General features: G+C 45.5%; 1 protein-coding gene across 1 annotated transcript; it reads right to left on the bottom strand.

The window, feature by feature from the left end:
• Positions 1-172: 172 nt before the first annotated feature.
• Positions 173-20,297, bottom strand: LOC133117879 (calcineurin subunit B type 1). The gene is made up of 6 exons (XM_061227363.1): positions 19,890-20,297; positions 17,499-17,538; positions 12,792-12,968; positions 6,841-6,900; positions 5,896-6,080; positions 173-2,267 (listed from the first exon to the last, which is right to left on the bottom strand). The coding sequence occupies exons 1-6, from the start codon at positions 19,890-19,892 to the stop codon at positions 2,220-2,222; spliced, it is 513 nt and encodes a 170-aa protein (XP_061083347.1). The 5' UTR covers positions 19,893-20,297; the 3' UTR covers positions 173-2,219.
• Positions 20,298-20,605: the final 308 nt, after the last annotated feature.

Raw genomic sequence — 20,605 nt, 5'->3', positions numbered from 1 at the left:
GTAACGTTTCCATACACCTTGTGCAAATCAGTTTCATTTCAGTACATGGATGGGTTTCTCTTGCCAGTACTATACTTGGCCATCAGTGTTTGGCTAATTGGTGTGAAAGTGTATCCGAACCAGTTTTTTTTTGGCCCTTAGCTGCTGCACACAGTAAAGTCGGCTTCAGTAACAGGTTTCACATGGTTTATTCACATCCTCATGTCATACAGTATCAGTGTTCCAATAGCACACAGCACATGATGCAGCATGCAGACGGAAAAGCAACCAACTAACCTCCATTTTGAACCATTCCCCACAAAAGCAAAAACCCTTCAGAGTCCTTCAGACGTAATGGTCGAACTAAAGAACTAGAGCCTAGTCTACACACCCACTACACAGAAGAGTAACTATAAAAATTTATTTATTTTTTTTGTTTTTTTTAAAGAAACATCACAAGTGTTTTCCCCCTTGAAGCAGAGCATGTGGCAGTTGACACTGGAACAGACAGGAAACTGCCACAAGTCAAGCAATGCACTGAGCCAGAACATTGTTTCTTTAACATGTAGTGGAGTTCAATAATTAGCAATGACCATGTTAACATTTACCAACGTTTGGCAACATCCATATCAATTCTCCATCCGTGATTCTTTAATATATTAACATTACAGTTTATATGTAAACGAGGAATATTTAAAAAGTGGATCTACATGCAAAAGGGTTAGGGTTATAACCATGTCATGCAAGGGCGGGGGTCCCAGGCCCCTCGGACATGCAGCACTCCGCTCCAGGACGTCCAGGACAGGAAGGTGTGCCAGCTTCCCACCAGATTCCTGCCTGGGTCAACAAGCAGTCCAGCACAATGAAGAGACCACATTTCAAAACCAAAAATGTTGTTGAAAATGGCCCCATTTTCTTTCTCAAAATACACAAAACCTGAAAATGCTACTGTAGATATAACTGGGTAACACATGCTCAAACTCAAAAGTGTATTCCAATTTGAACATCATGCTGAAATGTTAATGACATTTTAAGAGCAACTGTTTTTTCACTAAAGTTGAAAATGAAACTTCAAATACAGGGCACAGTAAAATAACTAGGAAGGTACACATTTAGCTTAAGTAAAGTTTTCCTTGTTTAAAATTGTAAAAGGCCAAAATGTATCCCTTCATCTAATATACATACATTGGTTAAAAAAAAAAAAAATGCTGCCTGCAGTTGTATGTACATTTCCACACGTGTCCCATAGTCACTTAAGTCCACCATTAGGGTTATATTTTGTATCTTGAGTCAGCATAGTCGATGACACTTGTATGAACTGCTGTTTAAAAGGTAATAAGATACAAATTCATTTAAATGTTCCAACTTATTTTAATAGGAGTATTTAATAAGTAGTGCTGGGAACAGTCTGATGGACACAAACCGCCCCTACCTGGGTAACACAAAGACCATTAAATTAAACCACAAGTTCATATTCAAAAACATGTCACTTTCTTGGCATCTATTTCTACTCTACTGTATTTGAGAAAGCAAAACAAATAGGAGATGAACTCTCCAAAAATATAAACATATAAATAAAACAATCTTGTTACAAAAAATCCAACAGTATTTAGTTGTGTTGATTGAAAGCGTAATTGAAAGCTAAAATGTTCAATTCAAACCAGTTTCATATTAAAATGTGTGTAAAAAAAAAAAAGCCTTATACTTGGAAAGAAATCACATCTTAATCACACAAAGCTTCATATACCTCTAACCAGTTCTCCTAAACTTAAAAAGACGGTAGATAATGACCTTGTGTTCAACTGGTTGATCATTATGTTCTGCTTGGCACTTCATAATCTACTTTTGTGTTGCAATTACATCAAGTATCTTAAGATGCACTTTAGCTAACTACACATTTCCCCTTTTGGAAGCTATAGATATACCTCCTTAAAGACGAGATTAAAAAAGAGGGACAAAACACAAGCCAACCCTCTTTCTTTGCTCCACCTAACTGAGATGCTCTTTCATGAAGAGTAGCTGTCCTTCAGGCTGGAAGAGTAGCTGTCCTTCAGGCTTTTAAAGTGCTACACCAAGTCATTGAAAGGACCCAAGTTCAATAACACTTGGGCTGGTTTAACGAGGCTCATGTTGGACAGAAAAGTGGCTTCACAGAGAGAACACAGAGCATTTGCTGGACGTCTTGAGCAGGTCTTCAGAGATGGAGAAGAAAGCGAGCGGTGCGATGTGCTTCAGACCGCTCACACGTCCACCACCATCTTCTTGTGAATATCTAGGCCGCCTACGACCTGGTGGGAGAACGTTAACACCGAAAGTCAATCCAATGTTACACCATTTTTAAACATCCATTGAACAAACAACTGTGTATATAAACTAAAAGTAAAAATAGCTGTTTTGGGTTTTACTCCGCAGTCTGGCTTACTCAGGTAAAACAGCGTTGTGAAATACCCCCAGGGTGAGTGTTAACTACGACCAACTGCGTAACACCAAATACGCAGCCTGGGAATCCTAGTTATATATGCAGTAAATTAATTGCTAAAAATATCTGTGATGAATTTACATTTTTGGGTGTACCACCCCCTTATTCCCACAGCACAGGGGCTGCCATTTTTGGCATTATGGTATCTGTAAGTCTAGTTGTTCTATCTGTGGATGCGATATTGCTGAGGCCTGTTTGCGTGCGACCATGCTTCAATAGCACCGTCTCATAGTCTTGGCTCAGGTTGGACGGATCTAATGTTGGAAACCCTGTCACTGCCTCATACTGCAGGATAAACATTGGACTAGATGTTATAACAACCTGACTCACTGTGGTCATTAAGGTTCCCATGACACTCATCGCAAAGAGTAGGGGGTTCCCCGGTGTCTTGGCTAAATTCCCAAACTGGCTTTCAATCTGCCTCCTAATCCCCTGATCTAATCGTTCGCTCCCTCTCCACTTCAGATGATGTGTGGTGAGAATTCTGCCGCAAAATGGCTGCCGTTACATCACCCAGGTGGTGGTGGCTGAGGTGAGTTTCCCCCTCATCACTGTAACGCACTTTGTGTCTGAGAATAGCACTGTATAAATGCAGGGAATTATCATGAATTATCATGGGCACATCGCAGCCCATCCAGTTTGCCCATCCAGTCCACATGTGCTTTGTGGACTTGGAGAAGGCTTTCGACCGTGTCCCCCGGGGAACCCTGTGGGGTGTACTGCGGGAGTATGGGGTACCGGGGCCGTTTTTACGAGACATCAGGTCCCTGTATAACCAAAGTGAGAGCTGTGTCCGCATTCTCGGCACAAAGTCAAGCACGTTTCCTGTGGGTGTTGGACTCGGCCAAGGTTGCCCCTTGTCACCGGTCCTGTTTGTGGTATTCATGGACAGGATCTCAAGGCGCAGCCGAGGTGAGGAGAGTGTCCGGTTTGGTGACCTCAGAATCGCATCTCTGCTTTTTGCGGATGATGTGGTTCTGCTGGCTTCATCGGACCGTGACCTTCAGCACGCACTGGAGCGGTTTGCACTTTCTCTGCCGGAAAACGGTGGATTGCTCCCTCCGGGTTGGGAACGAGTCTTTGCCCCAAGTGAAGGAGTTCAAGTATCTCGGGGTCTTGCTCATGAGTGAGAGTAGAAGGCAGTGTGAGATCGACAGGCGGATCGGTGCCGCGTCAGCAGTAATGCGGGCGTTGCACCGGACCGTTGTGGTGAAGAGGGAGCTGAGCCGGAAGGCGAAGCTCTCGATTTACTGGTCGATCTACGTTCTCACCTATGGTCACGAGCTTTGGGTAGTGACCGAAAGAACAAGATCGCGTATACAAGTGGCCGAAATGAGCTTCCTCCGTAGGGTGGCCGGGCTCAGCCTTAGAGATAGGGTGAGGAGCTCGGACATCCGGAGGGAGCTCGGAGTAGAGCCGCTGCTCCTTCGCGTCGAAAGGAGCCAATTGAGGTGGTTCGGGCATCTGATCAGGATGCCTCCCGGGCGCCTCCCTTTGGAGGTTTTCCGGGCTCGTCCAACTGGGCGGAGACCCCGAGGGAGACCCAGAGCCCGCTGGAGAGATTATATATCTCTCCTGGCCAGGGAACGCCTCGGGATCCCCCAGGAGGAGCTAGAATGCGTTGCCGGGGAGAGGGACGCCTAGAATACCCGGCTTTGCCTACTGCCACCGCGACCCGACTCCGGATAAGCAGGTGATGATGGATGGATGGACAGCACAGCCCTGCCACTCCTTTATGGGAGCAGTCATGAGGGACTGTGTCTCCTTACCTCCCTCAATGTAAAACCCCCAAATCCTACTGCTGGTTGTCTTAGAGAACAGAGAACTGTGACCTACAGATGGAAAAACGAATGCAAATGCTTGCATACTGGTGTATTGCATAACAGAATTAAGCACTTAACATCCCATCATGCTCTGTGGCATGTAAAAAAAATGCTGAGCAGGCCCAGTTCACCTCGATCAGGATCAAGATGGCAAGAGAAAAAAATCTAAGTGACTTTGAGCAAGAACAGTCTGTCGACAACTACAGTGCCAGTCAAAAGTTTGTACACATTTTGGAGCCTTTTTTGTCGGATTAATGTTTTATTTTCTGTTTCATCAAACAATTCACATGTGGTCAATACGAAGATTCTCAGTTTTTATTAAAGAGTATTTTTATACATTTATACATTTTTACCATGTACCAATTCCAACACTTTTTATACATTTCAATGTTTGAGACAAATTAGCAAATTAATAAAGTAAATTTAGTCATGCATTTAGTTTAGTTAGTTGCATATATTTGTATGCCATGAAATCTATCAACATCACCAAATCTCAAGCGATACTAAAACCACTTTGCATTTAATTGGATCTCTATGAGAATTGGGGGTTTGGACTTTTGGGCTGATAGAGTATGGAACACATTTGTGGATTAAATGGTTTTTAGTCATCAAGGGTCTGAGGTGTGTGAATTCACATGTAAACTGTTTGATGTAGTATGTGAATTCACATGGAACTTGTTTGATGTCTTATTTCCTCTGTTTGTCATCAATCAGAAAAAGCAGAAAAGGGCAAGGTGTGTCCAAACTTTTAACTGGTACTGTACATATTGAGGGATATTATAATTGGGTTGCCCTCATTACAAAGACAGTTCTGTGGTGCAAAAACCATAGGCAACCATAGGTCTACAGAGATGTGGAAAATAATTATATGGTCAGATGAGACATTCGCCATATTCTCGACAAGTGGGCGAGTGCATGTGTGGTGTACACCAAACGAACAGCACAGGCCTGAATGCCTGACCCCTGTGGCTCTGCTATGCTGGGGGAGGGGGGGGGGGATTTTCCTGCTACGTTTTGGGAAATCCCCCCTTAGAGGGACGGTCACTGCAAATCAATACAAAGTTATTCTGAGTGATGTCCTTTATCCTATGATGAAACATTTCTATCCTGATGAGAGTGGTCTATTCCATGATGACAATGCCTTTGTTCACAGGGTATGAGGGGTCACTGAATGGCTTGATGAGCATGAAAATTATGTGAATGATATGCCATGGCCTTCACAGTCACCAGATCTCACTTTGGGCCAGTTCCGCACACACAGATGAAGCCTGACTAAGACACTTTGGGCCAGTTCCCCCTACACAGATTAAGCCTGACAAACACTTTGGGCCAGTTCTGCACACACAGATCAAACCTGACTAAAACACTTTGGGCCAGTTTCCCTTACACAGATTAAGCCTAGTCGTGGAATAAAGTTTTGTATGGAGAATATCCTTTCTACATGTATCTGTGTCTGTGAAATTGGCTCCTTATGTTGGTTTTTCCTTCACCCGTCTGAATATTACTGAACACTTGGTGTTTGTCGGAGGAAGTATCCAAAAGGCCCTCCATCTTACTGCCAGCAGGATCCAATCCACCCTAACCCTTTAGAATGTGTGGCGTTTTTTTACATACTGCGCAGAATTCTTCAAAGGATATCCTCCCGTCGCCGTCCTTGTCGGCGTTGATGATGGTTTTGTCGACGATCTGCTGGAGCTGGGTGTCCTTCAGGTTGTTCCCCACCATCATCTTCAGCACCTGGAACAGCTCCCCGTTAGAGATGTAACCGTCTTTGTCCATGTCGTAAATCCGGAAGGCAACTGGGGTGGGGAGTGGAGCAGAGCAGAGATTACTGGCCTCTCTCTGGAATGGGGAGCATTGAGAAATTATTTCTAAACCATGCATTTTCACTCTACTCAAGTTTTACTCAAGCAAACAACTAGATAAACAACAATTAAGCTGACAATGCACCAGATTCATTGCCAGATTCCTTGGTACACATGTTTGAAAACAGCTATTGACTTGCTGCACAATGTAATTGTCCCACAATCTAACAAGCTGATGAGCACCACTTGCTTACAAAATGATTTCCTGTGTTCACAAAACCTTGTGTTAACAAGTGTAAGGGCACTGTAACGGTAATCATCACAGCCCTAACAACACATAGTGTTAGTACAGTATAAAACATCTCTTTCAATTTTCACCACCTGATTGCGTGTCTTGTAATTGGCAGCATAATACTGTGATGCCGTTTTTTTGGACATGGTTATCATACTATAACCACTCATACTTATCAGACTCTATGGGTGATTAATTTAGCCCAGCGCTACTCAACTCCAGGTCCTGCTCCTATCGTGCGCTACACCTGCTTTCAGAAATTAGCTTATTTGAACCAAGCAGGTAAAATAATTCGTGAAATCAGTTGGTGTAGCGCACTGTTGAAGCAAATGCATGCAGACAATGCGGACTGCAGGAGTTAAGTAGTGCTGATTTAGCCTATTGTCAGCAGAAAGTGTGTGATGAAGGTGTGTTGGGATGTTGTAAAAGTGCACAGTTCCTCACTAGTGCACCAGGACTTACATCGCAGTTTCTGCTCCTTGTCACCTTTCACACTGAACTGCGAGACGCCCTCAATAAACTCTGCAGAAAAGAAAGGAGGCTCATGATTAAGAGCCGAATGTTCATCATGCATCATATATAGCCCTCCATGACATCCATTTTACATTTGTAGTCAAACAATTCACATGTGGTTAAAGTGCAGATTCTCTGAGTAATTTACATTGAAAGGGGCGTGTTCAAAATAATAGTAGTGTGGAGTTTAATTACAGAATTCATTAATTCTGTGAAGAAACAGGTGTCATTAATTGTCCTTTATTAAGGAGGAAGGGAAGCAAATGTTTCACACATTGTTATAAAATATATTTCCTTCTGAATTGTTAAGTAAAATGGGCCAAACATTGTTCAGAGGAACATCATTTAATTAAATAGGAGAGGGGAAAATGTATAAATAAGTGTAGCAAATTATAGGATGGTCAGCTAAAATGATCTTAAATGCTTTAAAATGGAAACAAGCATAAGAAAATTGAGCAACTAGTGTTAAAACGGATTGAAGAATAGTCAGAATGGCAAATATTCAGCCATTCATCAGCTCCAGAAAGATCAAAGATGATCTACAATTACCTGTGCTGTTACTGTCAGAAGACGTTTGATCGAAGCATAAAGCACCATTGTTGAAAAAACGGCATGTGCAGAATCAGTTAAAATTTGCCATGGAACACATCGATTGGCCCAAAGAAAAATGGCGTAACAGTCTGTGGACTGATGAGAGTAATGATGTTCTTTCCGGGGTCTAGTGGTCCTCGACAGTACGTCAGACGACCCCCGGGTCCTGAATTCAAGCCACAGTATACTGTGAAGACAGTGAAGCATGGTGGCGCAAAAATCATGGTATGGGAATGTTTTTCATACTACAGTGTTGGGTTCATATACTAGGGACCATGGATCAGATTGAAAACATCAAAATACAAAATTATGTTGCCATATGCCGAAGAGGAAATGCCTGTGAAATGGGTGTTTCAACAAGACAACGACCGCAAACACACAAGTAAGCAAGCAATATCTTGGTTCCAGACAAAAAGGATTGAGGTAATGGAGTGGCCAGCACAATCCCCCAACCTCAACCGCACTGAAAACTTGTGGGGTGACATTAAAAATGCAGTTTCTGAGGCAAAACATAAAAATTCACAGGAACTCATCCTGGGCTGAAATACCTGTTTCTAGGTGTCAGATGTTGGTTGACTCGATGCAACGCAGATGCGCAGCAGTTATCAAAAACAATGGTTATGCAACTAAATATTAGTTCAGTAATTTAAAGTTAATTTGAAGTTAAATCTTGAAAAATGTATTCAGTTTATACAGAAAGAGAGTTTGAAGAGAAAAATGTTGACACTGCCATTTTTTTTAACAGATTAATATTTGCTTCCTATAAAATAATAATGCAGACTTGATAAAATTAGCTAATGCTTTGATTTGGAATTGAATGTGTAATGCTTCCACTACATTTGAAATATTGAACTAAAAGCTATTAAGAAATTTGTGCATTTTATTCACTTTCTAACGCACTGCTATTTACTTGAACTATTAAGGGCCCTTGAGCAAGGCCCTTAACCCTGCATTGCTCCAGGGGGGATTGCCTCCTGCTTAGTCTAATCAACTGTACGTCGCTCTGGATAAGAGCATCTGCCAAATGCCAATAATGTAATGTAATGTAATGTAACACAACTGTTTACTGCAACAGCTAAATTAATTCTTAACTGCACAGAAACATCTTATCTGCTCAAAATCATCGGAGGACGCTGCATCCTACAGCAAGACAATGATCCCAAACATACTGCTGAAGCAACAAAGGAATTTTTCCATACGATTATTGACTTGGCAAGTCTGATCTGAATCCAATTGAGCATGCCTTTCATATGCTAAAGAGAAAACTTAAGCCAACTAGCCCCTGAAACAACCAGGAGCTGAAGATGGCTGCACTCGGCACCAAATATGATCAAACATATTTAAGTTCTACTGAACTCTTTTATATTTCACCTAATTTTATTTAATTAATCATTTTATTAAAATGCACTTGCTATATGAACTTGCTAACCACATTACAAATCTAAAATTGTAAAATACAGAGCAAAATCAAGAAAAATGCCTTTGTCCCAAAAATTAGGAAAGTATTGAATCTTGTGTCTACAATACTTTTTTTCTTAGATGGCAATGATTGGAAAATCAGAAGAACACTTAAGTGCAAGCCCTGCCCTAATATTAGGAATTGGAGATGGATGGTAAAATGTAAAATCAGTCATGGAACAGAATAATGTATTTGAGCCGATTTCCAGAGATTTGGAAGAGAATATTACTGGTAACCCCCTGTGCACTGTAGCCAAGGAGAAGGAGGAGAGAACAGAACAGGCCATTTGTGTGCAGACCCTTCCACAAAGTGAGCGCTAAGGAAGACCAATCAGGCTGTCATAGGCTCAGGCTAAGGGGAGCATGGTCTGTGATAGGCTCAGGCTAAGGGGAGCATGGTCTGTGATAGGCTCAGGCTAAAGGGAACACAGTCTGTGATAGGCTCAAACTAATGGGAACACAGTCTGTGATAGGCTCAGGCTAAGGGGAGCACGGTCTGTGATAGGCTCAGGCTAAAGGGAACACAGTCTGTGATAGGCTCAGGCTAACGAGAACACGGTCTGTGATAGGCTCAAACTAACAGGAATACAGTCTGCGATAGGCTCAGGCTAACAGGTACACGATGGGCTAATTTGCAGACCCAGGACTAAGATGAAAGCTGATATCGAGCTGGGTTTGGCCCTCACCTCATAATTACCAAGTAAACTGGAACCGTGCTCTGCCACACAGAAAACTTGGCCAAAGTACAAACCTTTTTTAATGTTCATCTTGATCTGGATGTAAATCATGAAATGTGAGCAGTGCTTTGAAGAAACACTAAGCCATTCTGGGCCTGCGTTTCCCCACAAGCCACAAAATCACAAGAGCTTGATCAATACAAATGAGCTTAACATTCTGAAACATTGAGCCCCTTGAAAGCAGGTGCTGCTCTGGTCAAAATTTGTGTGGCTTCACTATTATCTGATACGTCTGATACGCAGGTTTCAGCCCGTACCTCTGCTTGCCTGAGGGACATCCAGAGCTGGATGGACAACCACCATCTAAAGCTCAACCCAGGCAAGACTGAAATGATATTCGTCCCTGCTAATACCTCTCCCCATCTGGATCTCTCCATTTCCCTCGGGGATACCACACTCACGCTGTCACCCAGTGCAAGGAACCTCGGCGTGGTGATGGACAGCAGACTGTCCCTTTCCGAGAACATTGCGGCGGTGACCCGGTCTTGCAGGTTCTTCCTATACAACATACGGAGAATCCGCCCCTTTCTCACCCCCTACTCGACCCAGCTCCTGGTCCAAGCGATGGTTCTGTCCCGCCTGGACTACTGCAATTCCCTCTTGGCTGGCCTCCCAGCGTCCGCCATCAGACCCCTCCAACTCATCCAGAATGCAGCAGCTCGTCTGGTCTTCAACCTTCCCAAATACTCACACGTCACCCCCCTGCTTACTTCCCTCCACTGGCTGCCTGTCATGGCTTGCATCAAATTCAAAACATTGGTGCTAGCCTTCCAAGCAGTTAAAGGGTCTTCCCCAGCTTATCTACAAAAAAATCATCAGACCCTACACCCCTGCCAGACCTCTTCGTTCAGCCTCCACAGGCCGCTTGGCACCTCCCCCTCTCCGAACCTCCACCTCACGCTCACGACTACTGTCTGTTCTGGCTCCACGGTGGTGGAACGAACTCCCCGTTGAGGTCAGAACTGTAGAATCTCTCCCCACCTTCAAGCGCAAGCTGACGACACACCTCTTCAAGCAGCACCTCTCCCCATCCCTCCCTACCTCCCTGTGAACCTTAATTGTTGTCTTTGTGATTTACTTTGTGTATCGGTATTTTAAGTTGGCTAGGTAAGCAGTGTTTGGATAGTCAACTTTGGTCACTTTTGCTCTGTTTGTTTGTTTCTTTGTTCAAAAAAAAAAAAAAAAGAAATTGGCCCTCGTCCTTATCTTTGTTGTACAGGTAGCAGTTGAAATTGTACTTCGCTCTAGGGTCCTTCAGCGAACTTATCCCTGGTTATGGGTATGCACTTTGTTGTACGTCGCTCTGGATAAGAGTGTCTGCTAAATGCCAATAATGTAATGTAATGTAATATTTATTGTTCACCATTTCATTACTGTAGCCAATCTCAGGTCTTTCCTCCACTTTCCCAACAAATCAGGGATTCAAATTATTGCAGCACTTCAATTAAGGCAAATTGATGACTAGTAAAGTAATGAGCACAACCAGCACCGCAGGAGGCTCCCCCGCTCTCAACCCCACCTCACCAGTACAGCAGTGTGTGGGCACCTGCTGCCTATCAGCGTCCCGCCCCGCCCAGCCCAACCCCACCTCACCAGCACAGCAGCGTGTGGGCACCTGCTGCCTATCAGCGCCCCGCCCAGCCCAACCCCACCTCACCAGCACAGCAGCGTGTGGGCACCTGCTGCCTATCAGCGCCCAACCTCACCAGCACAGCAGCGTGTGGGCACCTGCTGCCTATCAGCATCCCGCCCCGCCCAGCCCAACCCCACCTCACCAGCACAGCAGCGTGTGGGCACCTGCTGCCTATCAGCGCCCAACCTCACCAGCACAGCAGCGTGTGGGCACCTGCTGCCTATCAGCATCCCGCCCCGCCCAGCCCAACCCCACCTCACCAGCACAGCAGCGTGTGGGCACCTGCTGCCTATCAGCGCCCAACCTCACCAGCACAGCAGCGTGTGGGCACCTGCTGCCTATCAGCGTCCCGCCCCGCCCAGCCCAACCCCACCTCACCAGCACAGCAGCGTGTGGGCACCTGCTGCCAATCAGCGCCCCGCCCAGCCCAACCCCACCTCACCAGCACAGCAGCGTGTGGGCACCAGCTGCCTATCAGCGCCCCGCCCAGCCCAACCCCACCTCACCAGCACAGCAGCGTGTGGGCACCTGCTGCCTATCAGCGCCCCGCCCAGCCCAACCCCCCAGGCTCCTCATCCACAGGCCCAGAGCCCCATCCACAGGCCCAGAGCCCCATCCACAGGCCCAGAGCTCCCCAGAGCCCCACCCACAGGCCCAGAGCTCCCCAGAGCCCCATCCACAGGCCCAGAGCCCCATCCACAGGCCCAGAGCCCCACCCACAGGCCCAGAGCTCCCCAGAGCCCCACCCACAGGCCCAGAGCTCCCCAGAGCCTCATCCACAGGCCCAGAGCCTCATCCACAGGCCCAGAGCCTCATCCACAGGCCCAGAGCCCCACCCACAGGCCCAGAGCCTCATCCACAGGCCCAGAGCCTCATCCACAGGCCCAGAGCTCCCCAGAGCCTCATCCACAGGCCCAGAGCCTCATCCACAGGCCCAGAGCCTCATCCACAGGCCCAGAGCCCCATCCACAGGCCCAGAGCCCCATCCACAGGCCCAGAGCTCCCCAGAGCCCCATCCACAGGCCCAGAGCCCCATCCACAGGCCCGGAGCTCCCCAGAGCCCCATCCACAGGCCCAGAGCCCCATTCACAGGCCCGGAGCTCCCCAGAGCCCCATCCACAGGCCCAGAGCCCCATTCACAGGCCCGGAGCTCCCCAGAGCCCCATCCACAGGCCCAGAGCAACAGCTCAGCTATGCTGCAGTCCTGAGCCAGTCAGCCCCCCAACGCAATGACTAAACACACCCACTAAAGTAATGAGCGAAGCAGAAGAATGCAGTAATGGGCATGGATGCGCTGTTCTAATTGTAGCTACAAAGAAATCTTTGTGAAAAATAATGCACACTGTATATTCTGAATTGCAGAAATGTTCAGCAAAGGAAACAGAAAATATGAAACCTGATTTCTATAACCCTGTAGCTCACAGATAATATGAAAATGAAATAAAATAATAAAATAAAATAAACTGTGCTTGGTCACTTACCTTTGAAGTCGACTTCCCCATTGCCATCCGTGTCAAATATATCAATAACTCGCTGTACCAGGGGGTTCTGTTGTAATTCAGGTAAAGACATGAATTCCTCCACACTCAAGGACCCGGAATTATCCAGGTCAAGTTTCTTAAATCTCTTCCCTAGCCTCTTTATTTCATCCGCATCAACTGGAATAAAGATAAATAGATAGATAGATCGACAGATAAATAAATAGATACATACATACAGAGAGAGAGAGAGAGAGAGAGAGGGGGGGGGGGGGAGAGAGAGATAATGGCTGGGTTAGGATAACAGCAATGGTTAATTTCATGGTCAACCACCATCTTAAAAAGAGGGAAGGAGGACAGGCTGTGGTTGAAGACGGATGAACCGCTCTGATCGTGGGTGAACTTGCCCAGAGGAAAGCCTACCCTGTGCCCTGTGAGAGCCAGCAGCCATGTCCATCCCCAACACTGCACTGAGCTGCCACTCACATACCGAGTTACTGAGCCCACTCACTGCGTCACACGACCCACCCGTCCCGCCCCCGACACCTTCAGCAGCACTAATCAGCTCCCCTCTGAGATCTACAAACTAATCTTTACAAAGCCCAGAGAGAGAGAGAGAGAGAGAGAGAGAGAGAGAGAGAGAGAGAGAGAGAGAGAGAGAGAGAGAGAGAGAGAGAGAGAGAGAGAGAGAGAGAGAGAGAGAGAGAGAGAGAGAGAGAGAGAGAGAGAGAGAGAGAGAGAGAGAGAGAGAGAGAGAATGCTCTCGTTTGATGACTAATCAGAAAAAAGGACGAATGATTAAGTGTGTGGCGGACAAGTAGCACACACGGTTGTTGATGGGGGTATTCAGTGCTGATTTCTGGGTATTTTTATGACTAACGGGAATAGATTATAGTTGTGTAATATCCACTTTCTGACCTGAAAAATGGTGCTTTGATAAAGGTACATGGTTCATTATGTACAATTCAGAGAATGTAGTTTTATTGACATTGCTGAATAATCCTTTGGTATAAAACATCAGCAACGTTATTGTCACGCATGTATCACCTAGAACAGGAAGGAATAAACAGCCTTGGTACATGCTGTAAAAGCAATGGCCAAATGGGAAGAAAAAAATTCTAATTAAGACGACCGCACTACAATAATTAATCAAGCAAGAGTTAACTACTTATTTTATTATATTTAGGTGCCTTCGAAATGAAAACAAATAAATAGTTAACTGTTGCTTGATTAATTATAGGAGTGTGGGCCTCTGTGTACCTTTCAATTTGTACGGTAAAAAAATTAAAAAAGGTTTTTTTATGATGATGATCAAATAGGCCCTGGTCCTTATCTTCGTTGTGCAGGTAGCAGTTGAAATTGTACTTCCCTGTAGGGTCTTTTAGCGCACTTGTCCCTGTTTATGGGAATGCACTTTGCACTTTGCTGTATGTCGCTCTGGATAAGACATTAAAACGGAAAAAAGGGATTCACAGCACCAGTTGCAACCGTTCGATCATACCCATCCATAAATCATTCCTGCCCTTAACATGACATGGCATTCAGAGTGCTACATTCCTCCTAAATGGTTTTGCGCAGAGGCTGCATCCCACACAATGCACAGGGGTTTCCCACTGCCCAAATAATGGCTGCCCTCCTACCATAACCTCGTTCCGCCACGAGATTCTGCTTGCTTCGGTATATGCAAGCAGTGAATGAATAAAAAATTGAATAAACAACCTAAAGGATAAACAACCTACAAATGTAGCCCAAAACGCAGCCTGCACTGTAGTAAGTGTGCAGGCTAATGTAAGTGTGTAAGCTAGGGCTGCACGATATGACGAAAACACACTATGTGTGGAAAAGTTGTTGAATATACATTGTATATTGTATATGCGTTGACCAACACGTAACCCCGCCCTTTACAACACGGGCTGCTTGGGCCAAGGATCTCGGTGTTGAGATCACATCAGAGGTACGGCAGTCAGTTTTGAAACGTGTTCACACGTCATCTATCTGTGCTCGTCATGGTGTTTCACAGTGTAGAGTGGTTCACAGAGTCCACTGGTCTAGGAGCAAACTCGCTCGTACACTGGTACCTGCCCCTCACTTTCTCAATTATGGAAATCTGTTTTTGACTCAATCTCAACCATTACCTCGGTCGACATTCGCCCTTCACCTCTGATTGGCTTATTGCCCACGGGCCACTCTCTCTCTTCCCACTTCGTTGGCTTTGTGGCCTTCCTTACACTGCCAGCTAGGCAGGCCATCCTGATGGGTTGGAAGGGCCCCTATCCCCCATCCCATTCTCAATGGGTCAAAGATACTCTTAATTTTATGAAATTTTTTAAAACATTTCTCTGGAACCTCTGGCCCCAAGTTTGATAGGATCTGGCAGCCTCTCTGGGACCATGCCCGGATGCTGTTCATTGATTCTGCCCCTAATGGCGGAGTAGCCCGCCCCCGTCCCCCCAGGATTTGGGTGGGTTGAGGGATTTTCCGTTGTATTGTTTTGAATGTGTTCAAGAAAATGCAATAAAAAAACAATGATTAAAAAAAAAAAAAAAGAATGTTGCAATGACAATATGACTGATAAATAAACAAATATTGATGTGTGCACTAATGTCTTTCTAGTTTAGGTACAGTGCTAACATGGACCCCAGACAATGACTTGGTGAACGAGGTAGATCACTTAGCACATGGTGTCACTCCTACAGCATTAGTGTGGACTAGTAACATCACAATGTGCTTTAGTGTGTATGGCAGGAAGGGAATGTGTGTCCTACACACTGTTCTTAAGTGTGTATAGAGTGAGGGGAATGCACATACTTGTTGCCTTTTGTCAGCAAGTGTGTGTGTGTGTGTGTGTGTGTGTGTGTGTGTGTGTGTGTGTGTGTGTGTGTGTGTGTAAGACAGACTGGTGGAGGGAGAGCCTGAGAGGCAGAGATGGAGAGACAGAGAGAGGGAGAGATAGAACATGTGTGGGTGGCAGATATATGCTGGCCTGCTTGATTGAAGCACACACAAGCAGCCCCCAGCACATACTGAGGCTGCCAGAGACAGGAGGAAAGCACCCAGATATTAATATATCAGTATACTGGTAGCAACAATCAAAACCAAACAGGACCACTGGACTAGTGACGTTTCCATTGATGTGTTGGGTCATAGTGTTGAGTGCAAATAGTATGATCGGTAAGTCATACAAATGTCAGACACCGAAGACAATTGGCTCAAAGAAACAGGAGTAATTATTTTGGTGTGATTCCTGTTTGGGTCATAGCCCTTCCTAATCTTTAAAAAAATAATGTTGTGTTCATCGAACGCAGTATATTTAATTCCTGTGTTTTTGCTCTCGTTCTCTGTGTAAGAAACAAAGAATTCTGACAGAATGCCCATTGTACAATGCTTTAAACTGAAAGGAGAAAGATCCTGACCTGCAATAACATGATTTAGTCAGTTAGTCCAGCCTCCCTGATAAAACTTTACCATCACGTATTCTGGCGTATTCTGGCGGCCTGTAGCGTAGTGGTTAAGGTAAATGACTGGGACACGCAAGGTTGGTGGTTCTAATCCCGGTGTAGCCATAATAAGATCCGCATAGCTGTTGGGCCCTTGAGCAAGGCCCTTAACCCTGCATTGCTCCAGGAGAGGATTGTCTCCTGCTTAGTCTAATCAACTGTACGTCACTCTGGACAAGAGTGTCTGCCAAATGCCAATAATGTAATGTAATGTAATGTATTCTGGTTATTCTTTAAACACCTACAAAAGTCTAGAAGGCTACAAGTGGATGGGTGCTGGATTTGTCATGAATGCTCAGCTGAGGAGTATGTAAAAAACGCTCTGTCGTAAAGGAAGAGTAGCGCATCACTGATGTTAGCCACAAGATATGGGCTCTCTCCTAAAATAGATACTAGTTTAATTTTAAAGCCAACAATGAATTTATCCTACCAACCAGTATTGTCCAACTACCCAATTCCAGATATACTCAATATCATGGTCACTGTGCTGTAGCTCTGTAGGGCTCTCACAGGTCACTGTGCCATATCTCTCACAGGTCACTGTGCTGCAGCTCTCTCACAGGTCACTGTGCTGTATCTCTCACAGGCCACTGTGCTGCAGCTCTCTCACAGGTCACTGTGCTGTATCTCTCACAGGCCACTGTGCTGCAGCTCTCTCACAGGTCACTGTGCTGTATCTCTCAGAGGTCACTGTGCTGTAGCTCTCTCAGGTCACTGTGCTGTAGCTCAGTAGGGCTCTCACAGGTCACTGTGCTGTATCTCTCAGGTCACTGTGCTGTATCTCTCACAGGTCACTGTGCCATATCTCTCACAGGTCACTGTGTTGTATCTCTGTAGGGCTCTCACAGGTCACTGTGCCATATCTCTCACAGGTCACTGTGCTGCAGCTCTCTCACAGGGCACTGTGCTGTATCTCTCACAGGTCACTGTGCTGTAGCTCTCACAGGTCACTGTGCCATATCTCTCACAGGTCACTGTGCTGCAGCTCTCTCACAGGTCACTGCGCTGTATCTCTCACAGGTCACTGTGCTGTAGCTCTCTCAGGTCACTGTGCTGTAGCTCTCTCAGGTCACTGTGCTGTAGCTCAGTAGGGCTCTCACAGGTCACTGTGCTGTATCTCTCTCAGGTCACTGTGCTGTAGCATTACTAGCACAACGCTGTTGACATACAGCACACACACAAACACACTGAAAGAGGAATCCTCAATACTTACAATGTGAGCACATTTCCAGGGGATAGCTGGCTTCATTTCCCTGCAGAGGAGAGAAGGAAGAGATCTGTCAGTTCCATCTGAACATGTACAGGCACACAAGCCAGCCATATGGACTACAAGACAACCATATGGACTACAAGCCAGCCATATGGACTACAAGCCAGCCATATGGACTACAAGCCAACCATATGGACTACAAGCCAGCCATATGGACTACAAGCCAGCCATATGGACTACAAGCCAACCATATGGACTACAAGCCAACCATATGGACTACAAGCCAACCATATGGACTACAAGCCAAGCCAACCATATGGACTACAAGCCAAGCCAACCATATGGACTACAAGCCAACCATATGGACTACAAGACAACCATATGGACTAAAAGACAACCATATGGACTACACGCCAACCATATAGACTACATGCCAACCATATGGACTAAAAGCCAACCATATGGACTACAAGCCAGCCATATGGACTACAAGCCAACCATATGGACTACAAGAAAAAGCCATATGGACTACAAGAAAAAGCCAGATTAGTGATTCCAACGTGATGCAACGTTAAACAGTGTGAGTTAAACAGTGTGAAGAGCATCTGAGTAGCCCCGTTCCCCAGAATGTTACCCTGGGGCACCGCAGAGCAGTGCCTCTGCTGTTTTGCTGTTGGTTTAACACTGGCAGCTTAAGTGTTAACACAAGGGGGATTACTCTAAGTAAGGTCAGGTCAGCAGCCCACAGGTGTCAATCGTGCTGACTCCATCAATACTTATATATTAAGATAAACAGCTCAATCAAAATACTGAGAGCTGAATTTGGACATTTGACATTTCAAGTGCCAGAAAGCTTGTATTTAGGACTAGTAATGTGGTGTAGGGTGATCAGTGGAGTCCAATACATTTTGTTATGCTTCACCTCTTTAAAAAGTAATGCCACCCCTCTCCCTCCCCCTGGGTCAGATCCCACCCTGCCACCCCTCTCCCTCCCCCTGGGTCAGATCCCACCCTGCCACCCCTCTCCCTCCCCCTCCCCCTCCCCCTCCCCCTGGGTCAGATCCCACCCTGCCACCCCTCTCTCCCTCCACCCGGGTCAGATCCCACCCTGCCGTCGTGGAGAAACCGATAATGACATGGAAATAGCTAAGGATGGATGCCGAGGCAAGATACAGACGGTAAAACACGGTTAGCTAACTTTAGATATAAATAACTGAAACTCAACAGGAACCCCCAACAGGTTCACCTGACCTGTTAGCGCTCGAGGTGGTGACACTCGATAAATTCTCCCTGAATGACAACCTCGCGAAATATCTAAAGCTGGAAAGACAAATGAAAATAAAACGACATATCGCTATGCTCAATTTCGCAAACAGCTTGTAACAAATTCCCGTGGATTACATTTACCTTTGCCAGCGAACCCTAGCTACCTAGCAATACATATCGCAGCGAACAACTCTGAACGCACCATTGCCTTCAACAGTGATGTGCCATTTTACGATTTTCTATCGTTAGTAGCCCATATTCTAGCCAGCTAGCGCATATTCAGTAACTTAACATGACTGCAGCAGTGCTGCACAGGGTGGGCTTAACTTCGCTACCTAGCTGGATGACTGGCCAACATTAACGTTAGCCAACTTAGCTAATTTCGTTCCCTAAGCGACTTTTACATTAGCATAGACGAACTAGTCTTCTTTACAGATCCAGTTAGTCTCTAGCAATTAATGCAATGGCCCATTTGTTCCGCGTTACGTTACCTAACGTAGGCTAGCTTTTCGTAAACATTCATAGCTTGCGCCATTGGATACCGAAGCAAAATTTGCATTAGCTAACTTGATTAGATAGATAGCTAACTGGCTAGATTTTGCTCAGCTACCGTTAGTTTACGGGGCTAGCTAGTCCATCTGAAAATGAGTTAATCTGCGTTAGGCTAGCTAGGTTGACTAGCCAGCTTATTAGACGGACCATACACCATATACCAACACTTCGCCTTAAATTGTATAGCTAGCTAGGCTAAACTTGCCAAATGTTAGCGAGCTAACCATATCTGGAGCTCACATATAGTTAGGCTAACAGTTAGTTGCCTCCCCAGCAGCGGGGATAGAAATAAGGAAATTATCTACATGCTTCTTCAGATGTGGTCGTTGTGACAACTGATACATAGTCGAGCTAACGTCAGTGAGCATGCGATCTGCCAAAATACATTTTAACGTTGCTCTGTTGTGTCATTAACTAGCGAACTAGTTCGCTGAAACGTAGCTAGCTAACGTTAGGCTACATATGCTTGGTTGTTGTTATGATTATGAGCGTACCGATTTGTTTAGCTAAGGCGTAACTAGGTAGCTCGCCACTGGCTAATGTTAGTTGCTAGCTACATAACAAGTTAAGCCTTACCATTTTGCCGGTCGGTTATCCAAATGCTTCTCAGAGGATGTGAACGGGTATGTCCGTAGCTAGGAAGTTAGCTAAAGCCAAACACTAGGATCCGTTTGCTTACAGGTAGATAGCTAGCTAGATGTGACTAGTTTATTCTCGAGTCGCGTTTGATTTGCTCACTCTGTCCTTTTGCCGATGACGGTTTTACTGCAGTGGCCCCGGCGAACCTGCAGGGAGGGGAGGGTAAGCGGAGGTGGTGGCTCTGTTTGTGTGTAAGGAGGAGGAGGGAGGGACTTTACTCTACATCCGGGCACTCCCAGACGTCGTGCACAACAAAGTAACTGTCGGTTAGCCTTGTAGCAGTAAGGATAATTATTGTTTTTGTTGCTAAATTGAGTGCGATCTAGCTGTTAGTTTTGTAATAGCCCAGTGGTTCCCCAACTCGGCCTCAGAGCCCCCCTCGGGCAAGGCTGGGTTTTGTTCCAATTGCAATTGCAATCCCTGAATTTTAACAAGCTGTTATTTTTTAAGTTGAGCTTATTTTGATTCAGTTTTTTAAAGTCACCGTCAGTGTAGCCGTTTCCTAAATATTGGGCAAAACTTCTCAAATGTTGTCCTTCATATCGCTCAGGCTAGCCAAGGTAGGTTCCGTGATATCTGTATGCTAACGTTACTGTATTTTCGTTGGAGTGTCATGTGATCACCTGGATGGGTGGCCGCCCATAAAGCAGTCT

Source organism: Conger conger, chromosome 18, assembly GCF_963514075.1.
Source record: "Conger conger chromosome 18, fConCon1.1, whole genome shotgun sequence".
NCBI classification, from domain to species: Eukaryota; Metazoa; Chordata; class Actinopteri; order Anguilliformes; family Congridae; genus Conger; species Conger conger.
Note: the sequence above shows the minus strand (reverse complement) of the source record. Positions and strands in the feature narration are given on the sequence as shown.

Excerpts from the sequence above, each read along its gene's own strand:
- LOC133117879 (XM_061227363.1), bottom strand. Across the intron at positions 6,901-12,791 it reads TGGGGAAGTCGACTTCAAAG|AGTTTATTGAGGGCGTCTCG; the intron begins GTAAGTGACCAA and ends TCTTTTCTGCAG. Across the intron at positions 2,268-5,895 it reads CCTTTGAAGAATTCTGCGCA|GTCGTAGGCGGCCTAGATAT; the intron begins GTATGTAAAAAA and ends TTCTCCCACCAG.